This window comes from Coenobita brevimanus, chromosome 84 (assembly GCF_032717465.1).
Source record: "Coenobita brevimanus isolate Jiangsu-jjx chromosome 84, ASM3271746v2, whole genome shotgun sequence".
Taxonomy (NCBI): Eukaryota; Metazoa; Arthropoda; class Malacostraca; order Decapoda; family Coenobitidae; genus Coenobita; species Coenobita brevimanus.
In genome coordinates, this window is record NC_137037.1 from 40,770,234 (window position 1) to 40,798,102 (window position 27,869).

Sequence of the window (27,869 nt, forward strand, 5' to 3'; positions counted from 1 at the left end):
TGCTATACATTTAGTACTTTTCACACTCTCAGTTTTCAGAAAGCGAAAAAATATGTGAATAAGACACGGAGATTCCATTCAAAGTTTTGGCTTATACTGCTAGATAATGTATTCTGAATTATAAAGATATTTTGAACCTCTTCACTCCTTCCCTGGGAGGCAGGAGGGGTTGTAGTGTCACGGTCACAGATCAGTGCCTCGGGAGAGCTGGCCGGCAGTGACAGAGTTGTGAAAGAGGACAGTGTGAATCTGTATATTCTAGCTACATGTACGCTTTCATGTTGTGCATTCATTTTCCGAACAGCAATTGATCCACTGAACCACTTCATCACTGGAAGATTGAGGCATCCCCGCCCATCGTTGACGGAAACATACCGGTAAGTTGCTGAGTACTATGCAAATGAACGATGAGAAAGTTATATAAAAAATGTGTTCTGCTGGAGCAGAAATGTTTGTGTGTGAGTCTGAATAGATCAATGAATATGTGCAGACAAATGTCGATATGGAGGGACGCACAAGCACACCTACTAAAATTTGCGGTCTTATTGGGATTCGGTTTCTAGCATGTTAAATACAGTGCAAACACCCTGGCCACTAGACCATCAAGACTAGTGAAGAGGGCTAGTGAAGAACATGCACCAGCCACATCAACACCCCACACGTCAACATCCTCGTTTCTGACACCATAGAACCTGCAGGGGAAGAGAAGAAATGAAAAATGATAATATTAGTCAACAGTCAAAAATTATACTTCATAACCAAAAAATTATTTCTCTCCCTGTTCCTTTTATCGTCACATACAGCACATTACACTTCCCCCTTTAAAACGCTCTGTGGAGGGGGCAAGTATTGGCCACAGCTGTCCAGTTGGCTGGGCATCGGTGATACTGATAATAATCACATGAATCACACACCGTAAATCAGTTAGAATTTTAAGGAAAACTCTTCAGCAGAAGAAAATATCACATTATTGCTGGAACCAATACAAGTACTTTGAACGCAATTGTTTTAATTAGTTGTGTTCATCTGTGACACTGTCTACAAGAATCACTTGCATATGGCGGAGAGTGACCTTAATGCTCTTACACTAAAGCTTTCTTAATATCAGCTCCACCCCCGCCAGCACTATAACATCAAATCCTCTCTGTAACATGCATCTATGTAACTTCGAATTGTTAAAAAGATATATATTTCTTACAAACACAGTCTGGTATGATAGGAATGCCATGAGCTATCATTTGACAGGCCCATGTTCAGATCCTGGGGGGTACAATAAATCTGAGATTTATCAGTCACTTCATTCTCATTAATAAAAAATAGTATTGAGATATTAGTGAAAAGAAAATGTTCACTGAAACTTTTACCAATATACCCAATATTACCACTACCTGGCGCACCAGTAAAAGTAGCACCTGTTCCATGCGATGCGTGTCCGCCCATGACAGAGGCGTGGTGTGGAACATCACTGTGGACGGCGGCCACGCTGCTTTCCCAGTATCGGTCCAGGATGGCGGCGGTACACTTAACGATGACGGGACCTCGCCGCAGCAGCCGCGGCCGCAAAGGGAACACCAGACCCAACACAGCCGTCTCCAACCCACTCTCACCCTCCTCCAGGGGCGGGTACCACCGCAGCCACGAGGGGTCAGCCTGGAGAGGAAGCAGGAGAGAACAAAATACCATAAACTTACCCAGAGCACCATCCTTCTACTCTTCTAAGTTAAGCATGAAATAATGTACTATGCGACATTTGGGGCAATTATGTGGTAACTCTCCTGTAGATGACACTCTCATCTTGGGTATTAACTGGAATTATGTCCTTGCAGATTCCTGCTACAAGCTTGCTTACTCATTGCTTACTTAATGATGAGAGCAAAGAAGCTGCCTTAACCAGTAAACTTTCAGTTCTACAGAACATTCAAGATTCTAAGGTATCTTTCTCACGCACAGTAAAGTGTAAACTTTCAGTTCTACAGAACATTCAAGATTCTAAGGTATCTTTCTCATGCACAGTAAAGTCAAATGTCTACTGTCTGCTCAGAAATTGTACTCGTTGGTTCAGCTGGTAAACATCAGACTGGATCGTCTGGGTTCCTACTGAACATAAGATTTCAGCCAACACTAAACCAGAATTTTGTGGAAGTTTTCATGTGACTGGTTGGTGGCAAGATTTATCTTTGCCTGTGTATGATCAGCTCTACTCCTTTGCTTTTTGGCTGAACTCCAGATGGTTAATATATGACTTTTTGCTGCTGGACTGACAGTAGTTGTAATAGTAATAGTAGTAGTAGTTGTATTAGAAGTAGTAGTAGTAGTAGTAGTAGTAGTTGCTGTAGTAGTAGTAGTAGTAGTAATAATAATAATAATAACTGTTGTTGTTGTTGTAACCCCAGGTTCATCTGAAATGTGAAACCAGTGGACTGCTGCATAAAGTTCCCCTTCTGCAGTCCACCATCCTCTCTTGTGGGGACAGGGAGGGAACTGAGGGACTTATGTATATTTGGGCAGTGGAACCCCCCAGTTATATCGGTGCCATGGCGTGAAGGCGTCCTTCTTCTGAGCCAGACTGACAGCAGTTACCGCCTAAGGGTGACTAGATACAGACGTTAAAGCATAAACACGTCACATCCACGAATATAGTTCAATGTTTTCTCTTAATTCGCCATGATGTAACTGTGACAATTTTACATCAGCTTTACATTCCTTTAAGTCATTGCACCGTTTGTCAAAGGTACTAATTTCACCTATGGTCTTCGACTTAACAAAAGCAGTATCTTTACTGGTGAAATTTTTCTCACAGTCTCTAAATACTATAGTATTTTGCTAAGTTGCCCAACGTCACGAATATTACTTAATTCGTGACACCTGTTCACGAACAAAAACTCCATGTCTTGGTATTTCTAGTTATCAGACGATCAAGAGCAAATGATAGAACGAGAGCCAGGCGTTCCCAAAAGGTTCTTGGAAAGCAGACGATACAGCTAGTGTGAACTAACTGGGATATCGTTGATGTAAAAGGTTAGTGTTGTAGAACCGGGTGCATACTAACCGGGATATCGTTGATGTAAAAGGCTAGTGTTGCGGGCGGCTGTGATCGCGGTGAGGAGCAGTTGACGCTGACATCCTCGTGAAGTTGGTAGCTGGCCTGCACACCCGTCAGCACAGGACGCTCGTCAGGAAGGTCTGGTAAGAGAGGAGGTGAAGATCACCTTACATTGTGTCTTGACTGACAGTGCATTGATTACAGTAATGGTGTCAACACAAACCTAGGACAGCCATGATGTCAGCAATGACACTTCAGTGAAACAGTCATGATATCACCAGTCATCCACGACAGTCATGGCGTTAATGCTCACCCATAACTCAGTCATAGTATCAGCGCTCGGGTAAGGCGTTAACATTCACCCACATCACTCAGGCATAGCTTCAGCATTAACCCACAACACTTGGTCATGATGTCAGCACTCACCCACATCACTCAGTCATAGTGGCAGCACTCACCCACAGTACTCACTCATGGTGTCAGCATTCATTCACAACACTTAGTCATGGTGGCAACACACCCACAACACTCAGTCATAGTGGCAGCACTCAGTCATGGTAATAACATACACTCATCCACAACACTTATTCACAGCGTCAGCACTCACCCACGACCATCATGGTGGCCACGGCTGACTCAGTGTGGAAGGACGGTGCCTCTGCTGACACCTCGCAGCGGAAGACGCCGGTGGCTCCAAGGGTGACGTCAAGGATCCTGACGCGGCCGCGGCGGGAGGAGGCCACGTCCACCACCAGGGGGCGGCCCCGCACCGGGAACGTCTTCACCGAGGGAGTCTCAGCCGGCGTCCACCGGTAGAACTCCTCCAGGCCCAAGTACCACTTGAGGGCGTACACGCGCTCCCGCTGCTGCTCCACGAAGTCGCACTCCAGCCATCCTGCCTCACCCACCACCACAGGGGAGGGAACCACTATACGGCTGATAAGCAGGCCTCTGACAGCATCTGTGACAGAAGAGATCATCATCATCATCCAGCCAGCTAGGCTCACGCATTACAACAGGGAGCAATATGACTGCCTGCCTGATGACGTCACCAAAAGTATATGTGACAAGAAAGATCATGAATCATCATAATATCAGCAGACCTCAAACTACATCAGTGACAGTGAAAAGCACAGCTTTTTAATACGAAAATAGTATTTACAGTCAAAACAAGAGTATTATCATACAATGAATGCTTCCACCATTCTACTGCATGTGTAACGTACAAGGCCATACTTTCACATCTTATTTTACATCAAAAATTCTCCTTAAAACCAATTTCATTCATTCTAAAACCATAATGACCGGGACAACCTGGCTTGCAAGACATCCTATTGGTGGTCCAATCTTGGGAGCCGGGAAGGTAGGATGGTGGGTGTATGGGTGGGTTGGGTTTGTGGGTGAATGGGTGGGTGGACAGATAGGATGGGTGAAGTGGGTGGGGTAGGGTGGTTTGAGTGGGTGGACAGGGTGGGTGGTTGAGTGAAATGGGTTGGGGAGTGAGTGGATGGGTGAGCAGACGGGGGGGGAGGAAGAGTGGGCGGTGTAGGTGGGTAAGGTAGGTGATTAGGTGGAATGGGTGGTCGGGGTGGGTGGACTGGGTGGTTGGGTGGAGTGGATTGATGAGTGAGTGAGAGGGTGGACAGGCGGGGGGGTGGGGGCGGGATGGGCGGGTAGGGTTGGTGTTTGGGGAATGGGTTGATGGGTGAGTGAATAAGTATACAGGCACGGTAGATGGAGTGGGTGTGGTGTATGACGTGGATGGGTCGAGTGAATGGGGTGGTCGGGTGAAGTAAGTGGTTATGTGGACAGGCAGGGTATGTGGAGTGGGTGAGGTGGACGTAGTGGGTGGGGCGAGTGGGTTGGGTGGACGAAATGGGTGGAGCGAGTGGGTTGGGTGGACGAAGTGGATGGGACGAATGGAAGGGGTGGGTGGGGTGAGTTGGTGATCGGGTAGAGTGGGTGGGTAGAGTGGGTGGGTGGAGTGGATTGGGGTAGGTGGGTCGGGTGGATGGGTTTTGTGGGCTGGTGGATATACACTTTCCTGGAACACACGGCAGGAGACGGAGTTACCGCACTAAGTGATAGGGTAAGTAAATAGGTTGGTAAGTGGGCGAATGGGGGAACATATTTCAACTGGGGTATACGTCCTTGGGGGAAAAAATGGGCCCAAGTGGAAACATAAGCCAAATGGATTTATTTTTTTAATCCATGAAGGAAATAGGTCCAAGGGGAGAAAGTAAATCCATGTAGGAATTCAGTGTGTCCCCATAAGGAGGAAATAAGTCTGTAGAGGAAATTCGTCCGTGGAAGAAAAATAGGTTCGTGGAGAAGAAATAGGTCCACAGGAAATATAGGTCACTGGAGAGAAAATACAGTAGGTCCATGGGAGAAAATAGGTCCAAGGGAAAAAAAAAAGTCCGAGGGTCCACAGGTTCAGGAACAAAAATAGGTTCAGAGGAAAATAAGTCCTTTAGTAAGAAGTAAGTCCTAGGGGAGAAAAATGGTCCATGGGAGAAAATAGGTCCACGGGGAGAAAATAGGTCCATGGGAGAAAATACACCTATGAAAGAAAACAGGTTAATGAAGGAAAAAGCTCTATGGGTGAAAATAGGATCACAGGGAAAATGTTAAATAGGGGAAAGTAAGCCCAGGGGGAAGTAGGTCCAAGGGGAAAAATAGGTCCTAGGGGGAAAACTGGTCCAAGGAGGGGAATCAGGTCGCTGGATGAAAATGGGTCAGTGGAATGAAATAAGTCCATGGGGGCAAATAAACGAGTGAGGAGACAATCCTCAGGGGAAGTGGTCGAAGACGGGCTGATGTGCTAGTGCGCCTAAATGTCAGTGTCCTGCTTGCTGTGATGTAAAATATGTAAAGCAGTTGCTCACAAAATATAATAATGAACCCCGCTCATAAGAACACATTTATCGCGCTCGGGCATCAGGGCTTGATATTTCATCATCCATCTACATCCACCTCTGCACCCCATTTCCCCTTCCTTCTCCATCACATTCTCCCTCTGATACCATTCGTTACCCTTGCGGTTCCATTTAACTGCATCAGTTACCCACACATCACGCTGGGAACATTGCTGCCTCCACACCATTCAAGGGGATGAATATCAAAGACCTGAAACAAACACAGGTAGCAGTAGCATTTCTTTCAAAGGCCACCACTCATAACAGAAGACTGAGGGTGTGGTGGGGATATTACTGTTATAGAAAAGTTATATTGCTGTGGAACTTCTCTTTAAGAGTACACCTTTCCAATACCCAATGCCACACCAGAGGACTTCGTAATTGTTTGACAGTAGCATTGTTTCTAATGAGTAACCTTCGCTCTTTAAATACGACTATGGTAGAACTGAACAGATATGTCGCCTACTTGAGAGAAAGCCTTCTTCCATCTCTATTGTCTGATGTAGATGTCATGACCTCATTTCTCTTTGCATGGACAAGACTCTCTCAGCCTTTATTAAAAATTACCGTAGAGATTGCGAGAAAGGAAATTTTCTGGATTATACAGCAATTCATGCAAATCTGTGGCAGGTGTACAATTACACTCACTCATAGTCACTGACAAAGTGCCGAGATAATGCTCGATTTAGTTCATTTTCATTCTTTAATTTGTGTTTGATTTATTAGTGAGGGGCCACATGAGACGTGAAATAATACACTTGCATCACTGAGCCATTCCTGTGCCAAAGTGTTGCTAGAACACACAAAATTAATATAGCACATAAAATCTGTGTGTACCAACGCGGTATCACTGCCCGTCATTTGGTGGTCAAGGATATTTTTGGTACCGACTGTAATCTTTCTGCCTTGACATGTTCCTAACCTCAGACGAAACTAAAAATGCTCCTACCAGCAACATGAGCACCCTCCACTTGATTTTAATGGCTGGTGGACAACTGATACTGACCAAGAGCTAACGGGCATCATATTATGCAGCTGATGTGTTATAGTTAAAATGGAGAGATCAGAACATTGTAAATTTCTTTACATCTCTCTCTCTCTCTCTCTCTCTCTCTCTCTCTCTCTCTCTCTCTCTCTCTCTCTCTCTCTCTCTCTCTCTCTCTCTCTCTCTCTCTCTCTCTCTCTCTCTCACTCTTTCTCTATCTATCTATCTTTCTATCTATTTGTCTGTCTGTCTGTCTGTTTATCCATCTGGTTCAGGGTGCTGTAGAGCGATTCAGCAAATAAAGGAAAATAATATTATTTCCCCAACTCGGTAAAGTAATTAATTGACCTCTGATTATTGGCGAGTTCATTACCAACAAAAATGAGTGTCAGTGAGCTGTGTAACAGTTCCAGAAATGGCTGAAATAGAAATCAGATTATTACTCGACATCAATCATTCCTTCTCTGAATCAAGCTTTATCCATGAAGAACCAGTGCATCACAAAACACACGCTAATTTTTTCTTAGCACTATAAGAGCCTGTGCACTGATCACAGGACTATTAGGGGAGCATTATCGGAACTATACCCATGAAAATGTTACGGGATTCTGAGCTTATTACCTGCAAGCTTGTATGTGTGTGTGTGTGGCTGGGAGGGTTGAGGGAGTGTCTCCCTGCCTGTCTGTCTGTCTATGAGTGCCAACACAATTAAATGAAGCATAATCGGTGAACAGTCATGGAAAATTAATAAAAAAATGCAGAACATGAGCTGTATAAGTCCAGATACCCAGGACTTCACAGATAAATAACAGACAAAATTTCAGACGTAAGTGATCAGTCATTTTAGAGATGCCTAGTAGTACAAACATATTCCAGAGTAATTTTCTGCAAACAAAAATATAACAGACCCTTGAATTCGGTGATCATAATGACACCTCGTTAAGTCGCATGATATTCAAGTTTATTCCATAATTCAAAGTGGCGCCAAGCTGCTTGATAATCATAAAAATCACCACAGGAATAAAACTTCAGGGCAATATGAATGAACATGGGTGCATCATAGGGGAAGGAGGAATTTTCAAAGGTTGCTAGCTAACCTCCAGGAAGAAGAGTTTCTGAGTGCTGAGACCTAAACCATAAATCTCTCCTCAAAAATCAGATTATATACTAACGCTGTTTCTCATTAGTGGAGTTTATTTCTAAGTCCTTCACCCCGAGGAGTTTCTCTTAAGCTGATTATCAACATCCGGTGTAAACCTGTAAAAGATTCAGAGAACATCGTCGTGCTAAAGACATTGTTTGTAAATAATGGTACTTAGTTTTTAGAAGGTGACTCGGAATTGCAAGGACACATATTCCTGCCCTCTGCTGAAGGAAGACACTAATGGCTATATTATGAAAACTGAGTGATCTATGGTGTGCATCGCCATAGTTTATGTTGACCAGTAATAAAACATCGAAGAGGATAACAAGATTAGATCCCATTACATGTTACATGATGCCTTTTTCAGTACTAATCCTCTAGATAGCAAGAATACAAGTTACTGCAGAGATAAAAAAAAAAAAAATGGACAAAAGTAGCTCTTTCTGCACAAGCATAAGACATCTTCGTCGTCAGCCAAGTAACTGGCAGGGATAACTCCTAATACAAGGTCAGTAGTACAGTACGTTCAATAAGGCCAAAAGAGAAGATGGTTAATTTGGACTTTGTGACAGATTCTCCTTCAATTCTCATCCCTCCCTGTCTTAAGTACCTACGAAGGACATGGTTAGGGATCTGTAGTACCCTCTGACAAAACACCCGCGTCCTACTATTTTTATTATAAACACCTGTCTCCTACATATGAAAGAAAACACAGGGTCTGCATGGACAGCTTAAAGAAGGACACTTGGGATGACCTTTGGCGGGAGAGACTTCTGTTAACCATTTCCTTCCAATCAGGAGTAAATGAATCGGCTCCCAATATATCTGGCAGTGTACGAGGAGAGGTGGATCTCTGGGGACTGAGGACAATAAGGGAAATCCTGCACCAGCACCAGCAGCTACACAGGCAGGGAAGTGGCGGAACTGAGTGGGAATGGGCTGGCAGAGTGGGTTAAGATGGGATGGGATGGACGACAAATATTAATAAGAAAGAGGAATAGACTGAAGAATGGGATGAAGTATAGTAGACGTGGGTAGAGGCTTGGAGGGAACATATAGTGGTGACAATAAGAAAGTATTTGCGATATGCGATGGAAAGGAAGAAGAGATAATAGTGCCAATGTGAAAGCGACCTATCGGGCTGTGGAGAGCAAAGTAGTGACAAGTAGTGACAGTCATTGCAATATGACTATGATATGATGCTTTTATATGCCGTGATTAAGCATTGCTAAACTGTATCAGGAGCTGCAGCTAATAAAGAGAGACTCCAATCCACTTGTTTATTATTGATTTTGTAATTAAAGATTTAATTAAGTTTTAGCCCAGTTTCGTGAGGGTATTAAAAAAATGATTAAGCTTGAATATACAGTGAAGAGACGGTGAGCTCTAATTAGGTTTTAGCACAGCTTCGTGGGGTATAAAGAAATAACAAATCTTGAATATCCAGTCCATCGTGGGTAGGTAAACCAGTAATACCCGTGCCCTCTCCCCACGCCATCCAGGCCTTGACCTACACGGCTGGCTCAGGGACTTACCTCAACTTCCTTCATATTAATTTAACTAGTGACCTCAGAGCCGCGTTAACAACCACTTCTAAGGCAGAATTCTCGTCAACTCAGGAAGATCTATTACCTCTTCCTTGGCGATTTACTTTGCATATTCCACCTTAATATACTCTACTTCATTACTTATAGCTTTTAACCTCTCCAGCCTGAGAAAATATGTGGTATTTTATCTAGGCTAATAGCGGACGATTTTAATGTATTTAGTTGAGAAGAGACCCGGGGATGTGAAAGCGTTAGATGTCCTCAGAACATTTATATCTCTTTATATAACAGAATATTCTCGCTGGGGCTAGGTGATTCCATTCATATTAGAAGAGAATCCTCGTGCTAAAGGGTTATCATCAACTGTTTAGCTAGAAACTACCATTCTCAAAAAATACTAGCAAGGTATACAGAGAAAGAAACTGTTGGCTAAGGAAGAGGTGGCAGTGAACCTCCTAGGCCCACGGGGATACGGCCCATAATGCTCCTCTCTGGCCTCAGTTTCTTAGTCTTCCTAATGGAGAGATTTTAACACTGTAGAGATCGAGAAGTTATATATACTTAAAATAAATAAATGCGTTTCATGGCATCAGACATTGTAAGGTTCAGATTCCTCGTGCTCTTTGATGGTAACCTGGAGACAATTTTCAGTTCATAGGGAATAAAAATCTAATTATATCACGTGGCGATAATAACAGGGATACAGTTCATATTCTTTACTTCATTGGTGTGTGTAAGATGTGGCAATATAAAATGCAGTAGTTCATAGTGTGAAAATGGAGGTGTGGCAAAGTGTGGTGTGGTAGTGCAGTCTGTGGTGTAAGATGTGGAAGAAGGGGTGTGGTCGTGTGAGGTGTGGTAGAAGAGAGTGGTAGCGTGAGATGCGGCAGTGTGTAATGTAGAAGAGTGAGGTGTGGCTATGTGTGGTGTGGCAGTGTATTGTGAGGTAGTGTGTGGAGTGGCAGTGTGTGGTGTGCAGCATGACTGACAGACAGACAAACAGACGAAAAAAGAAAGAAATACACGTATCTGTCTATTAGTCAGTCTATCAGTCAGTCCATCTATCAATTTATCTATCTAACTACCTATTTATCTATCAGTCCATCTGTACCCAGACTCCTTAGTCCTAAAAGCAAATCGCCTCCGTGTTTGTTATACTGTCCTCCACCAACAGGCTGCCTTTTCTCCATCTCATACCACCTTCACTCTTATTCCTCTCCAGCCCATCCCTCAGTCTCGTCCTCAGTCTTCCCCTTCCCCACTCCCCTTCCACCTCACGCAAATACACGCTCCTAATCAGTTTCTCACTCTCCAATCTCTCCACATGGCTGAACCATCTCGATGTCCTTGTCCCAGCGGTTTCCTGCACATCCACATCACGACAGTGAAGCTCCTTCGCTCCCTCATTTGACTGTCTCTCCTCATGCTCCTCACACATAACTCATTTCCACCCCTCTCACTCATGATGACCACTCGGCGATTCTAACTCCACTGCATCCAGTTAAATCAAAGGAGTGATCTAACGGCATCCACAAGACACCCCTGGAATGGCAGCAATCTCTCAACCAATTCCCTCATATTTAATGGAAACTGCATTAACTATCCTATTTTTTCGACTCGTTCCACTGAAATCGAATGGGCTGCGAAAATATACAAAAAGTTCTGATATTTAGCCACGACTATGTAGGACACAGTTTTAATGCTAATGCCACTATTGATCTAACAACCTCATACATACGTTATGGGACAAAAGGTCGCCTGGTATTTCAACTCTTCTATTGTTTACTTTACTCTTCCAGCTGTATATCCTTTGTTCGGGGAGACGATATGTTTCTTTGACGTTCAATGACTCTCTCTGACATGATGCAACGGGAAGGAAAATGACAGACATGCTGCAAGAGTTTGGTAGACACAGAAGACTTTGGATAAATGCCTGTTAACTGCACGAGAGTCATTAAGGTAGACAGCTTGTACGAGTCACATTCTTCCCCAAGAATACGACAAGCAGCAATTGAATTTACATCTAGATTCCCAACTGACTACTTGTGCTACATGGAAGATCAAAATACCAACACTGATCAATTTCCTAGTATTAGAGGAAATCCCGCTTTAAACAGATGAATATTGTGTGAATGTAACTTTGACAAAACATCAAGCACTTGATGAACAACGTTATGCTTCGATTTAGCCGTCTATAAGGAGGGTACAATCTCGAAAACCGCCCATCTTTTCACAGTGTCTGAGAAATTGTTTTTTTATTTTCCTTATTGACAACTACACCGGCAAGAAACTGACATTATGACGAAGCTATTTTCACACGATATTCATCTGTTTATACCGTGATTTGAGCTAATACGACGAAGATTATCACTGTTAATAACCTGAACTTCTTGTAGGTCAAAACTCGCAGGTGGCCATATGTACTACTAGGTGAAGAAGGGCACAGAGGAAATAATGAAGTCAAATAGTTTCAAACGCGTGAGAAGTGAACTCAGGTGTTTCCAGTTGTAGGTTGAAAGTGCTAGCCATTACACAACACAACCTTCCACCCCCTCGACACACCCTGTACCCCCCTCCCACACACACAGCACAGACAGGGCCCAAGCGCACATCAGCAAGGCAACACGTATTCCCTTTTGGTATTAGCCTCACGTAGTTCCGGCGTTGCGCACCTATAATTAAAACTTCGTGCAAGAGGCTGGGTTTAATGCGACCCTTGTGTCTCGTCGTGTGGGTCCCGCGGTGGTGTTTCTATAATTAAGTAAATGAGGTAATGGTAATGAAGCCCAGATGTTCTTACTCCCTCCTTCTTATTCTTCCTCCTCTCACGCTGTTGTTATCTGCATCTCTAATTAAGCTTAGTGATAAGAGTTTAATGTGCGTTTTTTCCGTCTGTCTCTGTTTCAACCCTTCTCTCTCTCTCTCTCTCTCTCTCTCTCTCTCTCTCTCTCTCTCTCTCTCTCTCTCTCTCTCTCTCTCTAATTAAGCGTAGTGACAAGAGTTTAATGTGCGTTTTCTATTTTTTCACCTCTCTCTGTCTGTCTGTCTGTCTCTCTCTCTCTCTCTCTCTCTCTCTCTCTCTCTCTCTCTCTCTCTCTCTCTCTCTCTCTCTCTCTCTCTCCCCCCAGATGCCCTTCCTCCCCTTCTCTTCCTCTCAGACCGTTATTTGTCCGTCTAATTAAGCATAATAATGCAACTTCATATTCTTCTCTCTCTCTCTCTCTCTCTCTCTCTCTCTCTCTCTCTCTCTCTCTCTCTCTCTCTCACACACACACACACACACACACACACACACACATCGAAATTAGTGCAATTAGTGAAGTTTGCAGGTTATTCTCCTCCTCTTTGTGCATGAACACTTGTCAACATCACAACGCAGAAGAACCGAGAAAGAAGCGTGGCAAAAGGAAACGAAATGCAATCATGGTTCTTTGTTAATCACATCATAACAAGAAAGAAAGGTTACAGACATGCATAATATCGATAGACGTCGAAAGAGAAATCTATTGTAATTGAGTCGGCTTCTTTATATGCACCCATGTGTGTGTGTGTGTATGTGTATTTATGTATGTAGGCAGGTAGGTACGTAGGTAGGTAGGTAGGTAAGTAGGTAAAACTGGATAGATGGATTGATGTATGTATATGTCGAAGTTAGCAAAATATCTCATGAATTATTTAATTTGGATGAAATTTGGCGCATACGTTGTGTGTGTGACTGATAAGAAGTTGTTTGATCTTGATGTGACTAAACGAGAAGTTAAGTTTACGGGTCAGGCTTTAAGTTCAGGGCGTAATGTTGCTTTGCTCTCTCGCCACTTTCGATCTGGTGTCCCTTGTAAGTTTGGAGGTGTGAGGCGAGGCTACCTTAGTCCAGAACGCTTAGGAGTACCATGGATGACCAGCCTACGTCCCTGATTGACGTTACATGATAACTAAGCCCCCAGCTGCCTCTTAGGGACTCAGATCACTGAGCCTTGTACCTGACACTCACTCCCACTATCGTTGTAACTCCTTCACTCCGATGACGCTTAATACTGGTATAATCTTGTTACTTCTAGACGACTTTGTTTAGAGTAGGACAGACCTCTAGTAGTGACGGGGTCAGTGGAAGCAATGTCTGACTGAATGAAATCCTCTGGACATGGCAAGAATAAACTTAAAAATATGTCATCAAAGTGAAAGGATTACACGACTGAACCACCAGATGTCTTCTCGCATTATAGAAAAATGTCTTACTTCCAACTTTTTAAAAATATGGCAGTAAACATCATAACCATCCTGGGTAGCAGCTGATGTTAGTACAATGCAAAACAAGCGACTTTCAGTTTCTTCACATCTGACTTTTTCCTTTACGTGTCAGATTCTGGGCACAGGCATGACAGCCCGTTTCCTGAGTCTCAGTCATCTTCCTCTGTGCACATTTCGGCTTTAACATTCACCGTCCATACTGAACACATGCGAAGGTTATCTCATTCAGGTCTGGCGTGACAGCATTAGCGGTTGTGCTTCTGTAATATGTCGGTGGGCCCTCTTGAAGAACAGTAAAGTTTATTTGGATTTCCACATTGTTTCCTAAGATTTAACTCGCGACCTTTTAGACAGCACATCATTCTTGTAGCCAGTTCACCATTACAGTCCCATGACCATCACCTCCTCTAATGGCGGTTACCCAGCTGAAATCCCGCATTGCTCCTTTCATCCTTGTTCGCACCCGAGGACATTGATTCAGGACTGTTTCTGTCTTCATAGGTCCTTTCAGTTCATTTCAGGCCCATCATGTCAGTGTAGGTTATTAAGATAGAATCAGGTCACACTTGTGAAAGAATGTACGGTCTAGTTAAAGAGAAAAAAAAGTATCGCACGCCTGGGGATCGCTGGTCGGGAAAATGAGGGAAGTTTGCAGATTCACATGTCTCTTAATATATTGCCTCAAAAAATATAGCATCCAATATGGGGCGATTTATCGGACTCCGAGTCGTAATAATTACCAAGGACAATACTTGCACTTATAATTTCAGGGTGCCACATATATCACAGTGCTTCGTCCGCGTTTCAGAATGATATGTGGGGTAAGATGGCCGATACGTTTTTTGGTTCACTTTACAAAAAGCAGCCCCATCAGTGAAAGGGTTTTGAGGCGTCAGTTTGGACCATTGTCCAAATGGTCTAAAAATTGGCAAATGGAATTTAACGTTGAAAAATGTAAAGTACTTAACGCTGGCAAGACCGCTGGAAATACTAAATATATCTTAGATAACAAAGAAATTAGTAAATCCGAATGCGGGAGAGATCTAGAAGTTATAGTCAGTAAAGACCTCAAGCCAAGGCACCAGTGTATTAATGCGAGAAATAAAGCAAATAGAGTCCTAGGATTTATTTCGCGAAGTTTGAGCAAAAGGCCATCAAAAGTAATAATATAACTTTATCCAGCATTAGTAATGCCACATTTAGACTGCGCCATGCAATTTTGGCTTCCTTACAATAGAATGGATATAAATTCTTTAGAAAATGTACTGAGATGAATGACAAAAGTGATACATGATGTTCGGAACCTGTCATAAGAAGACAGACTAAAAAGATAAATCTGCACTCGCTAGAAAGGTGTAGAGTAAGGGGAGATTTAACTGAGGTGTTTAAGTGGATGAGGGGAATAAATGAGGGAGATATTAGCAAGGTGTTTAAGTGAGTATACAAGATAGAACTAGAAGTAATGGTTTCAAACAAGACAAATTCCGTTTTAGTAAGGAAATAGGTAGAAATTGGTTTGGTAATAGAGCAATAGACGCATGGAATAAGTTGCCTAGTGATGCAGTTGCTGCCTCTTCCATTGAGAGTTTCATAGGTTAGATAAGCATATGACAAATAAGGGGCGAGTATTTAAAAAAAAAAATCTTATAACTACTACAAATTCTTTTTCCACTTCAGGTTCCACTATGATAGTCTCTTTTTCTCCTTTCACACTTTCCTATAAACTGTCCACCCCAGTTTTTCTATGCTATGTAGTGTTCCTTCTGACTTTTTCCTGCCGGCTTTCGTTGAAGGGTTTGGAGGGAGGGGGAGAGCCTTCTTCTTTGCTATCCTTATCTCATTCTAGTAGTTCAGTTGCTCTTTCAGGAGCTGCCTAGCATGGGCCAACCGGCCTATTGCAATTATTCTTTCTTCTTATGTTCTTAAGTTCTTGTGGGTCCACGTTGCCTAACAGAATCAGGTCAATGCATACAAAATCATTTAATGTCTGAGTAATGAGACGTGTGCCATAATATCAGCCCAATTGATGCTTCCGTTTTTCAGATACATTCATTCAGGTCACTGGGAAATGAATAGAGTAGGCAGAGGTAAGTGGGTGAGGTGAGCCGAGAATGTGGTGTAGCATAGTAGGGTAAGTATACCCTGTGAATATGAACGTTGCCAGTTGGTTGCTACATATTGTTTTTATCTTAACTTGGCCCAGATTTTCGTTCTTTCACAACACTGAACATTGCTCATCTGCCGTAAAAAAAAATGATAATGCTATGGCTCTGAGGCCTTTATTATATCGCTCCTTCGTTACAACTCAGAATTTAAGGAGAGATGTCAATTTTAGGTCTAGTTAAAGTAAAAGGAGTATAGTCAAGGTAATCAAATGATTTTAATATTTTGTTAAAGCACTATAAAAACTAGCGAGGTAGGTAGACAAGAGCAGGAGGGATGGATGGGGAAGGTGATGGCTAGTGAAGCACACCAGGGAAAGTGGAGGCGTGGCTCAATCGGTAGAGACGTGGCCTGCCGTTCTAACGGACCCAGGTTCAAATCCCCGCTGGGGCAGGGAACAGTTTAAGGATTTGAATTTCATTAAATCAGGCTTTACTGATCTACCAGAAGACCCGCCGACATGTCGTAAAAATACCCCCGCTAATACCAACACACCAGTCCTGTATGAGACAGCCCTAGCATGTATTCAATATGGACGGTGGGTGTTAGCGCCGAAGTGGTGACATGAAGAGGTGTATGGTATGTAGGAGGACTGTTGGGCCTTGATAGCAGGCTGTGAAGCCTATGCCCAGAGTCGAACACAAAAAAAAAAAAAAAAAAAATTGCTGTAAAAATAGGTATTGGAGGCAGACCGGTAAATTGCAAATCAAAGAAAAGGTGGTGGCTGAGAGTTTGGAGAGGTCGTCTGTTATCCAGACTGACACTAGTTTGACCCGAGGCTAAGATAGGGAATCATCATCATCATCATCATCATCCTGACTTCCTTTCCCACCCTAGGACAGGGTGAGGAGTAGCAATGTCCATACAGTCCAGATTTGCTCAGTCCAATTGGTCACTCTTTCATTCACTCACCATTCAAACCCCCGGAATTCTGGCTCTATTTGATACACCAAAAACATTCACCACGTTTTGTAGCTTCACATAAACGTATCCGAAAGAGTCAATCCGAACGCTGTTATGTTAAAAGGGGTGCCAATCTCTGATCATGCGCTTCTCCTCACAATATTCATCCAGCCAGCTCGATCTCTTGTCAGTCCCCTAACCTCACCGACTTCCAAACCTCTCTTTCTCACACACTCATCCTCCATATTCCCCCACCTTCTCCTTGACTTACCTCCCCTCCTCCCTCCTTCAAATTCGCTCAGATATACCTTTTTCTTCACTTTATTTTTATCCTTTTTATCCTTTTTATCCATTTTGGGGGAGGCGATGGCTCAATCGGTAGAGAGGTGGCCTGCGGTCCTACCGGACCCAGGTTCAAATCCCCGCTAGGGCAGGGAACAATTTAAGGATTTGAATTTCATGTAAAGCAGACTTTATCGATCTACCAGAAGATCCGCTGACATGTCGTAAAAATATCCCCGCTAATACCAATACACTAGTCCTGTATGAGACAGCCGTAGCTTGTATTCAATATGGACGGTGGGTGTTAGCGCCGAAGGGGTGACATGTAGAGGTGTATGATATGTAGGAAGACTATAGGGTCTTGGGAGCAGGCTGTGAAGCCTATGCCCTGAGTCGAGCACATAGAAAATTGAATAAATAAATAAACAAATAACCATACCATATCAGTACACTCTCTTCGATGCTGGTGTCCGCAGACTTCCTCAGTCCACATCTTTCACAAATCATAAAATTATTTCGTATCCTATCCACCCTCTGTACTCCACATACATTCCTCAGCAGTCCAATCTCCACTACTCTCACTCTTGACTTTTCGTTTTCATGCCACACCGTAGTCGCATCCATAGGCCCTATGTTAAAGTTGGCACTAACACTCCTGCAACACTCAAGCCTCTGTTTCATAACAGGGCCTTCATTGCACCAGCTACTTTCCTTCCTTGTGTCACTCTTACTTTCCACTTGCTTTGCACATTTTCCTCTCCTTTCTGTCATTTACCCAGATATTTGAACTCTCTCACCAATTCCAGTCTCTCTCCATTCATTGTAACATCGCACTGGGAGTCACCTGCTCACTCAATAACCATCACTTTACTCTCTTCTACATTTACTCTCAAGGCACGACGCTCACAGACATCAGCAAAATTCTGCACTAGTCTACCAAGGTCTTGTCTGGTATTTGCAAGTATTACCTCATCATCAGCATGCAACAAATTTGAGATATTCCATCCATCACCATTTGTTACCAACGCCATCCCCCTCTCCATTATTCGTGTTTTTACTTCTCTCATCACCCCATCCATATATATATTGAACAACCATGGGGACATCACACAACCTTGTCGCACGCCCACACTGATCGTGAACCATTCGCCTAAATGCCCATTTACCCTTAGACGTGCTTCACTACCATCATAAAAACTCATGACGGCACCTAGCAGCTTACCAGCTACACCATACACGCGCAAAACCTTCCACAATCCTTCTCCGTCGTATGCTTTTTCCAGATCCATGAATGCCATAAACACCTTATAGTCCTTCTCACAAGTCTTCTCTGCTATCTGTCTTACTGCAAATATTTGATCCACACATCCTCTGCCACACCTAAAGCCACCCTGTTCATCACTCACCATGCCTTCTGACATCTCTCTCACTTTCTTTTCAATAATTCCTCCCTATGCCTTCCCTACCACACTCAACAAACTTATGCCATGATAATTCTTGCACTCACTTCGCTCATCTTTATTTTTCTACAGGGGTACAATCACAGCCTTTTTTCCACTCTGCTGGCACAGTTTCACTCATCCATGTCTTCTTACATGTCTCCAACAAGCACTTCATTTCGCTCTCTCCACTACACATAATCATCTCTGCATACACCTCATCAGCTCCAGCTGCATTCCCATTTTTATGCCGCCTAACAACGCTCTTCACCTGTATGAGTGTCATGTTTCCTGGCGCTGCATTCCTTCTCTGCACACTCCTAAAACCAATCATGTTTACAGTGGGTCTCCTCTCTCTATTCCCATTCATAAGGCTTTCAAAATATTCTTTCCATCCGGTCCTTACTTCATCCCTGTGGGTTAATAATCTACGACCTACGTCCTTCACACCTTCACATTTCTTTCCGCTGTCACTTCTACATTTCCGCGCCTCTTTCCAGAATAACTTCCTATTTTCAGAGAAGTTTGCATTCATTTTTCTTCCTAGATCATCATTTACCTCCTTCTTTTTCCTCTTTACTAGTCCCTTTACGTGCTTCTTGGTCGCAGCATATTCAGTTCTTATTTCAGTTGAACCCCTGTCCTGTAACCACTCAAGCTAATTCTTCCTCTTTTCCTCCACAACTCTCTTAACCTCTTCATCCCACCATGCCGTACCCTTCATCTTTGTTGTTACTCTTGCCACACCACATATCTGTTTAGCATTCCCAACCAAGCAATCCCTATATGCATTCCACAGGCTGTTCAGATCCATTTCATTCCAAGTCACTGATTATAACTCCTCCCCTGTATTCATCTGCCAGTTCTTTGATCCTCAGCTTCTCGACTTTCAGTCTTTCTCCCTGCCTGCTCCTCTCTCTCTCCTGGTTCATCTCACTCCTCCCAGCTTGATCTTGCGTACCACAGTCATATGATCTGACATACTTCCACATCGTCCTCTCAAGGCCCTCGTATCAGCAACCATTTCCAGCATCGACCTCTCTATGAGCACGTAATCAATCAGGCTCCCTTGAACACAATCCCCTAAATACCCTGAATATTTATGTGCATCTTTGTGTTTGAAATACGGGTAACAAATGCACAACCTCCTTTCCTGACACACATCCTTCAGTTGCTTCCCATTATCATTTTCTCCTAGTATTCCATTACAACCCATTATGTTATCCTCAGGACCAGTGCCTACTCTTCCATTCACATCGCCCATTACGATCACTTTATAACTCCTGAGCATTTCTCCCACTGCTTCATCCAGCTCATCTCAAAACCTGTCTTTATCTCTCTCGCTCCTGTCATCACACGGTGCATACACTACGATCACAGCCACTTTCAGCTTCTCAGACTTGAACTTGACATACATACAGCTTGAGTTGACACATTTGTAATCTCTCTCATTCCACTCTGCCACACCTCATTCATCAGCAAAGCAACCCCTCACTTACATCTTCCTCGCCCATTTATGCCCAATCTTACACATTTCACACCCTCCCACTCCTCCAATTCACACCCTTTCATCTTTGTTTCACACAGTGCCATTATGGTATATCTAGCACTCTTGAACATATTCACAACTTCCACACTCTTGCTCACCTCATTCACACCTCTCACATTCCACATGGCCACGCGAATCTCCCCATTTGGTTGGGGCCTTGGGCAGGTATTGGCTCCTCCTAGGCTCTCCGAAACAACTGCCATGATTAAGTGATTTTGGATAGGGGAATCTGGGGGACAATTAACCCGACCAAAAACCACGGTTATATGGTTACCTCCCAGTGTAGTTAATGGTTTCCTGGGTACAGAAAACCATTTGGCTTGTCACTTAATGTAGAGATCCTAAGGCATCCCTACATTGAGTGAGTGGATGATGGGAGCCCCCATCCACCACATAGAGAATAGTTTGATTATTTGAATTTCACCTAAGCAGACATTACTGCCCTTCCTCAAGACCCACGGACATGTCATAAAAACACCCTAACTAATATCAACGCACCAGTCCTAAATGAGACAGCCCTAACATATATTCAGTATCGATGACGGGTAATAGTAATGAAGTGTTGACCCGCGCCGCTCTTTGGTATGTGGCAGGAACGTTAAGGAACCGCTGAGCCTAGAGGGACGGGCCGTTAAGCCTATGCCCTGAGTTAAACACACACACACACACACACACACACACACACACACACACACACACACACACACACACACACACACACACGAGTCACTGGGTGGGTTGAGTGACCCTGAGCTAAGACGGTTGTGGGTAAGGAGGTATGAGGGGCACCAGTGATGGCAGGAACATAGTTTCAAAACTTCAGTGTGTGTGTGGGGGGGGGGGATATAAAGGATTATGTGAGTGGAGATTGGTGGGCAGGGGTGGTGGTTGGTGGTGGGATAGGGTGAGAGGATAATATACCCTGTGAAACAGGAGTCGTAGGTTGACCAATATGGACGTGGCAAAAGTTTACTTTACAATTTTCGTCGTGTACCAACAACAATAACAAAATAGAATGGGGATGTCATTCACATCACTGGTCTCTCAAATGCAGGTTGAAATAATTACCGTTGTTGCTTTTGCTTAACCCTGGTCTGTTTGGGTGATCAGACCCGTCGACCATAGGTATGCAACTATTCATGGGATGCCGCCCTGCAGGTACGGTACAGTACATACACCGTGCGGGGATCCGACACTCCTTGTGGTAAGCAACGCCTCACTAGAATCAGAGCAAGGTTCTTTCTATGGCAAGGTGAAAGGAAATAAGAGGGGGTTCGGCTCCCGGGTGGACGCCGCAGCCGCTCTACCCAGGGTACACAGCGCCACCACGTGTAGGCTCCTCGTCAGAGCCAGGTAAAAATAGTAATCCAGTGATGTGATATATAAATCAGCTAAAGCAGGAAAGGTTGAAGAAAGATAAGTATCAAAGGATCAGTGTAGCTGAGTAACTAGAAGAAGTGCAGGAAGAAACGAAGAAAAAGAAGTGTGTGTGTGTGTGTGTGTGTGTGTGTGTGTGTGTGTGTGTGTGTGAGAGAGAGAGAGAGAGAGAGTGTCTGTTTGTCTGTGTGTTTACCGATATCATAATGGCATAAAAATATTTTTATATACATCAAATGACAAAGCAAATAACAAGGGCAAAGACAGAAGGAAGGAAGGAAAGAAACTCGCAAAAAATAATAATAATAATAAATAAAAAGCAAAGGGATACGGAAAACGGGATGAAAGGGAGGGGGGGGGAGACTGCCTTCTCCTGCCGGGATATATACCGTCTCTGCTGTCCACTAAATTACCTCGAATCGTCTGGAGCCCCATGAATAGACTCTTTATGGGCGGATTAGGCAAGAGAGAAGTATCGTAGGAGTATCTGTCTTGACCCTTATATACGCCTGTCATATACTGGAAGAGGAATATCAAGTGAGAGGGATGGATGTGTAGTATTAATGATTTATATGAAGGTAAGTAATAATATGTAAAGACCCGCCATTACTTTCAGAAGAATATTTATCTTGACTCACACAGCCTGGATGAGGGGTATTCCACGGAGAAGGTTGTATAACTTCCAGAGGTCAATATTAGTAAACATGAGAGGCGTAGGATAGGAATCGCATTTTTTTTATGATATTTTCTGGAGCACTGGGAAAAAAACGAAATGTCTATAATGCTGAATGTAGACTGATTGCATCCACCAGTTACCGACGTTTCATTACTAATCATCAAAAATTCCCTTACTTTCACCTTGGCGTTCTCACTTTTAATAATAAAGGCCTGAGGCTTAAGAATTGAAATATTTTTACAGGAATATCTATTTTGCCTTTGTTTATGTAGTATTGCCAGAGAATTATTTGTCTTGTTATGTCCGTAACTTAGAAGAGAAATATAACTGTAATGGCTGCCCAGTTTTAGTTTCTGTGGTGTAGGAAAATCATTGCTGACCTTTTCATTGCGAGGACTTCCTTTAACGGAACAAAACTACATTTCCTAAGTGTTCAAGGAGCAGATACAAGGTAACTAGATATTGTTTTTAAAGGTCAGTTAGATGAAAATAAAATCTTGAGTTCCAAATAGAATCAGATATTGATATTCATTCTCTGTCTTCGTGCCAAGTGAAAATCAGTAATTGTTACTTAGCCATCCACAGCAAACGAAAATAAATAATCTACTTCGCAACTGGTATTCGAGAACCTAAATCACATGTATGACGTCATATGGGCCAGCATCAAATGCCGATATACCTTGTCCAACCTTTGCTGCAACACAGTAGGCTGCACCATTTTGCGTCACAAGACATTAGCTTTAATTTTTTACTTACGTGCCTTACGATACAGCTACCCAGGTAAAAACAGAAATGTCTCGTGACTTTATGTGAGCTATTCTGTATTCTGTTTCAGTACGTGAATTACGGTGATGTATTCTTGCTGCTGAACAAAGATTTCCACAGTCCAATTCAGTCTCTGTAATTCACATTCTGAGACTGACAGGCACGATTTCTCACACAAAACTTTCTGCTGTCCACCCGGATAACATAATTATACAAGTGCAGCAACAGCTGCAAAAGGACAAGACGGATATCTTTCTTTGTTCTCGCTGATTACAGGGTTGTTAGTTGACCGATGCAGTTTGCTATGTACAGCACACTTCATTTAAAGTGTGTGTGTATATAAATAAAATTATATATATATATATATATATATATATATATATATATATATATATATATATATATATATATAAAACCTACTCTTTTTTTGTTTGTTTGTTCTTCAATCACACCCAAACCAAGGGCCAGAGACCCCAAGACCCATATATATTCTAAATCAGGGTGACCCAAGGATGGTTTTAGGGGGGTTAAAATTCAGATCTGGGTCGTTTGAGGTCACCGGCAGAGTGTTCGCTTTGTTGGCCCGGGCAAAGCTGGGTACCCCTGTATCCCATTTTTTTGCATGGAGACTCACCTGACCTCCAGTTCGGACATAGGCTATAAGAGGTTGACCTCCGAGGTCATTTAAGGTCACCGGTCGGAGGTCATATGAGGTCTCCAGTAATACACGCACGAACGACTGGACCCAGCAGCCCAATTTTTGGCAAGAAGACTCACATGACCTTCAGTTCGGACTTAGGCTATGTGAGGTTGACCTCCGAGGTCATTTGAGATCAACGATCAGAGCTCAATTGAGGTCACCGGTAACAGCAAACAAGTGCGCACAAAAGCTGTGCGTTAGTCCGCGAAAGCTGAAATAGTAAGTTCCTGGATCTCTTATAGTCCCTCTTCAAACGCATAATGGTCTTTCTGGAGTAGAAAGAAAGATTGAACTGGAACAGATAGGATTAGTGTGTTCGCCTTTTTGACCTGGCAACCCCGGGCACCCCCACTAGTATATATATATATATATATATATATATATATATATGTGTGTGTGTGTGTGTGTGTGTGTGTGTGTGTGTGCGCGTGCGCGCCATATGCATGCAAGCGGGAGGACTACTGGACTTCGGAAAACGGGCTGGGTACCTAATGTCCAAAGTTGAATGAAAAGGGTTGAAAATAATGTTTTAAAAAACAGAACTGATAGTAAGAGGAAAAGTTGAAAGCAAAAACAGAATGAATCTCCCAAAATCCACCCAATGCCCCCTAAAGAGAATTGCTTAGTAAATAACAGAGATAAGCTTAAGTGCTCCTTGAATTTAGGGGATCCTCTCTTCCCAGTTAAAGAAAGAGGTTAAAGTACTCTCTCTCTCTCTCTCTCTCTCTCTCTCTCTCTCTCTCTCTCTCTCTCTCTCTCTCTCTCTCTCTCTCCTGTGAGTCTGTGTGCTAGAGAGAGAGAGAGAGAGAGTATCGTGGCATCCAGGTGTGTGTGTGTGTGTGTGTGTGTGTGTGTGTGTGTGTGTGTGTGTGTGTGTGTGTGTGTGTGTGTGTGTGTGTGTGTGTGTGTGTGTGTGTGTGTGTGTGTGTGTGCCTAAAATAAACATCACACAGACACGCCGTCAACATCAAAACCTCCCCATAATCCAATCCCCCCGTGTCCCTCACTAACACAGGCTAATAACAGAGCCGCTGATCACAAGGAATGACGCAAGGACACTGAACCCGTGAAGGCAGTGACCTGACTGTGGGTGGAGGGAGGTAAAATTAAAGGCTGGGAAGGGGTTAGCCCGGGGTCAGGAGGGGTCAGCACAGGCCAAACAATTCACCAGTTGATTTGCCTTCGTCTGAGGGACCCTGGGGAAGCTCACAACTAAATAATCATGAATTTTTTCATTAAATTCGATGAGGTTTAGTCATGAGGTAGGAAAAAGCAGGAGCCACTCACACCAGGGTTTGTATTCTCGGTGGTTAAGAAGGCTCCCTAACACCTGTTCCTTACTTATTTGTTTTTGGATACAGGTGGCTAATACCGTTTTGTATGTTACTTATGCAGAGTATGGCGATATAAGAATGATTTAAGTAACAGAAGAAGATGGCAAGGTATAATAAGCAAAATAAATTACTTTGTTTTATGTTAAGCGTAGGTATTTATTTTCGCTTTATTTCCTTATGAAAGCTATTTCTTCATCTATATTAATTTCATTCCTTCTTTAATCTAGTTATCTTACTTTCTCCACTACTTCTTATGGAGAATATTGGTAGATTATCGAGTAAAGGATCAGGTAATAACACTATAGTTTCCTTTTGAGGTAAACACTATCTTACTTCGATAAAAAAAAATAAAAGATATTAGGGTGATAAATTTGACAACGAGAATATATAACATCAGTGACTATCAAGTGCAAGATGGTCTCCACACAGCTATAGTACACTGATATACTTCTGAATGAACTGCCATGATGATTAATGAACACGTATGAACACAGAAACCCCAAAATTCCTCGTTAGCTGATCTTTGCTCTCTCTCTCTCTCTCTCTCTCTCTCTCTCTCTCTCTCTCTCTCTCTCTCTCTCTCTCTCTCTCTCTTTCTCATAAGAACATAAGAGAAGATGATTACTGCAGTAGGTCGGGTGGGCCATGCATGGCAGCTGCTAGAAGAGAGTGATATGCTAACAGAACAAGAATACCACAAACTTTCTCTCTCTCTCTCTCTCTCTCTCTCTCTCTCTCTCTCTCTCTCTCTCTCTCTCTCTCTCTCTCTCTCTCTGTATATATACCGTATAGATAGATAAATTGATAGATAGATAGATAGATATAGATATATAGATATTTATTTGTTTATTTATTTATATACTGTATATATCACAATCACACAAACATTCATTATCTGTCCCTGGTTGTAACACGTTAATTGGCATAAATAAAATGTCATCACTGATATCGTTACTTTAAATCTGACAATTGTAATCTTTTAATAATTTAATAACTGCACCACCGTAAAGAAATAAAACAATGCTTCCCTTTTGGGAAAAAGAATGATGTACAGCTTTATCCTCGAGAAGTCATTTATTTGTATGACTTTCATTGCCATGTAGACGGTTTTTCACACCGTCAATTAAACCTTCTTTGATGAAGTGTACAGGACATCCAACATTATATCTGGTTTTGATTGGAGCCCGTAGATGACATAAATTTATCCACTCATTTCTGAAGTGGTCTCTCAGAAACTGAAAACATATGTTCTTCCCGGCCACTGTTGACTTGTTGACAGTCTATTGCTACAGCCAAGTACTGAACACTGGGTTGTTTGATACGAAGTAATTAATAGCAGACAACGAAAATCCTAAAGAAGAAGAATATATCAATTGACAAAATTTCCAAATATTTCATGTGTATGTATGCAAGGTACAAAAGTTGACTGAATTTCCCTTCTCCTGGCCTATTTTGTCCGTACCTGGACACCTGTTACCTGTGCAAACTTGCCTGGCTGGCTGAGCTGGCGTGAGTATAGGAATAAATCTCCTTGGTTACCAGTCAAATCGACCCTTCAGTCTTGCCACACTTAGCTATCAACTGAGCGAAAAGAGGTTAGCGATCTTTGTCAGGTGAAAAATAAGCCGTCCATAGGAGAGGTCCCTACATTAGCTAGTGATAACACGTCTGACGGTGGCATGAAGATCACCCGAGGATAGCATGACTGAATTAAGGACAAGACACCATGTTCCTTATTGATGATGCTAAAAGGTCAGGATGGAGGCGGCATGAGGTGTGGATAGGTCAGAGAAGTTAAGAATGCTTTATTTTTGAAAGAGAGAGAGAGAGAGAGAACAGTTGTTTTGATCATTACTATTTTTGGCAATCAAATAACCTGCTGGCTTTTAAACTGATTGATATTAGTAACGATTATTGATCGCTGTGACTGTTTCATTTTCAGAACAAAGCTAAAAAAATTCACGAATGTTTTAACCTACGTCGCTGTGTGCAAGACATTTGAGAGCAACGCATGCTTACTCCCTTGTTCGTGACTTAAGACAAAACTTCCACTCCTGTAGTACAATCCCACATACAACGTCCATCTCCCACCCACACCAACACACCTCCATCCAAACCCTCCTCTTCTCTAAACCTACCAATTTCTCCCCGCCAGCTCCACACTCTTCTTCTCTCACACCCAAAAGAGTTTTAAAAATTCGTAACTCGAAAACCTTTTGCACTTCAGCATCAGAGGTCCCTCCTAAGCTGATTACAGTCTTCTGACGACTAAAATTAAATGTCAAAGTTGAACCGGTATTGAAGAAATCGCTTCTACACAACAAAAACAATGTTGCGGCTATAGCAAGAATGAAAATGTTTATCAGGATGAAAATGCTGCTCATTAAGTCCTTTATCGGTCTTTTTTTCCAAAGTTACCGTCCACTATCATCCAGACAGTGCGCAGATCTATCCTAACCCGGTGCTTCTTAAACTGGGGTATGGTTCACTAGGATGAATGAAATTTATGTTCAAGTGCATTCGTTTTGAGGGATGATTGGTGGGTGAATAAAATAATAACTGCATTTTTGTTAAGCTAAACCTAACTTTTTTTTTTTTGCCTAACTTCGAAATTGGTAACCAGTGTTTGTGCTGACTGGGTGTGTCAGGAAATATTAATTAATCTTCAAATGGCGTCTAATAACTTACATATATTACTCTGGTTAACTAGACGATTATAATTATTTTCCACAGGGAAACCTTCCCAACAGATACCCTTCCATTTACTGTATGTGCAAGATTCCACCAAAATGGGTT

The 27,869-nt window shown here is 42.8% G+C and overlaps 1 protein-coding gene across 1 annotated transcript; it reads right to left on the minus strand.

Moving 5' to 3' along the window:
- Nucleotides 1-621: 621 nt before the first annotated feature.
- On the minus strand, nt 622-4,032 carry LOC145410140 (uncharacterized). Its single transcript, XM_080280338.1, has 4 exons — nt 3,651-4,032; nt 3,050-3,183; nt 1,413-1,650; nt 622-692 (listed from the first exon to the last, which is right to left on the minus strand). Exons 1-4 carry the CDS (start codon nt 4,030-4,032, stop codon nt 622-624), a joined length of 825 nt encoding a protein of 274 aa, XP_080136464.1.
- Nucleotides 4,033-27,869: the final 23,837 nt, after the last annotated feature.

Bases quoted from the DNA above. Each gene is read 5' to 3' on its own strand.
- LOC145410140 (XM_080280338.1), bottom strand. From the start codon at position 4,032: ATGATGATGATGATCTCTTCTGTCACAGATGCTGTCAGAGGCCTGCTT. The intron at 3,184-3,650 runs GTGAGTGCTGAC...CTCTCTTACCAG, and splicing joins GGCCACCATGATGGTCGTGG to ACCTTCCTGACGAGCGTCCT. The intron at 693-1,412 runs GTGCTACTTTTA...CTTCCCCTGCAG, and splicing joins ACACGCATCGCATGGAACAG to GTTCTATGGTGTCAGAAACG.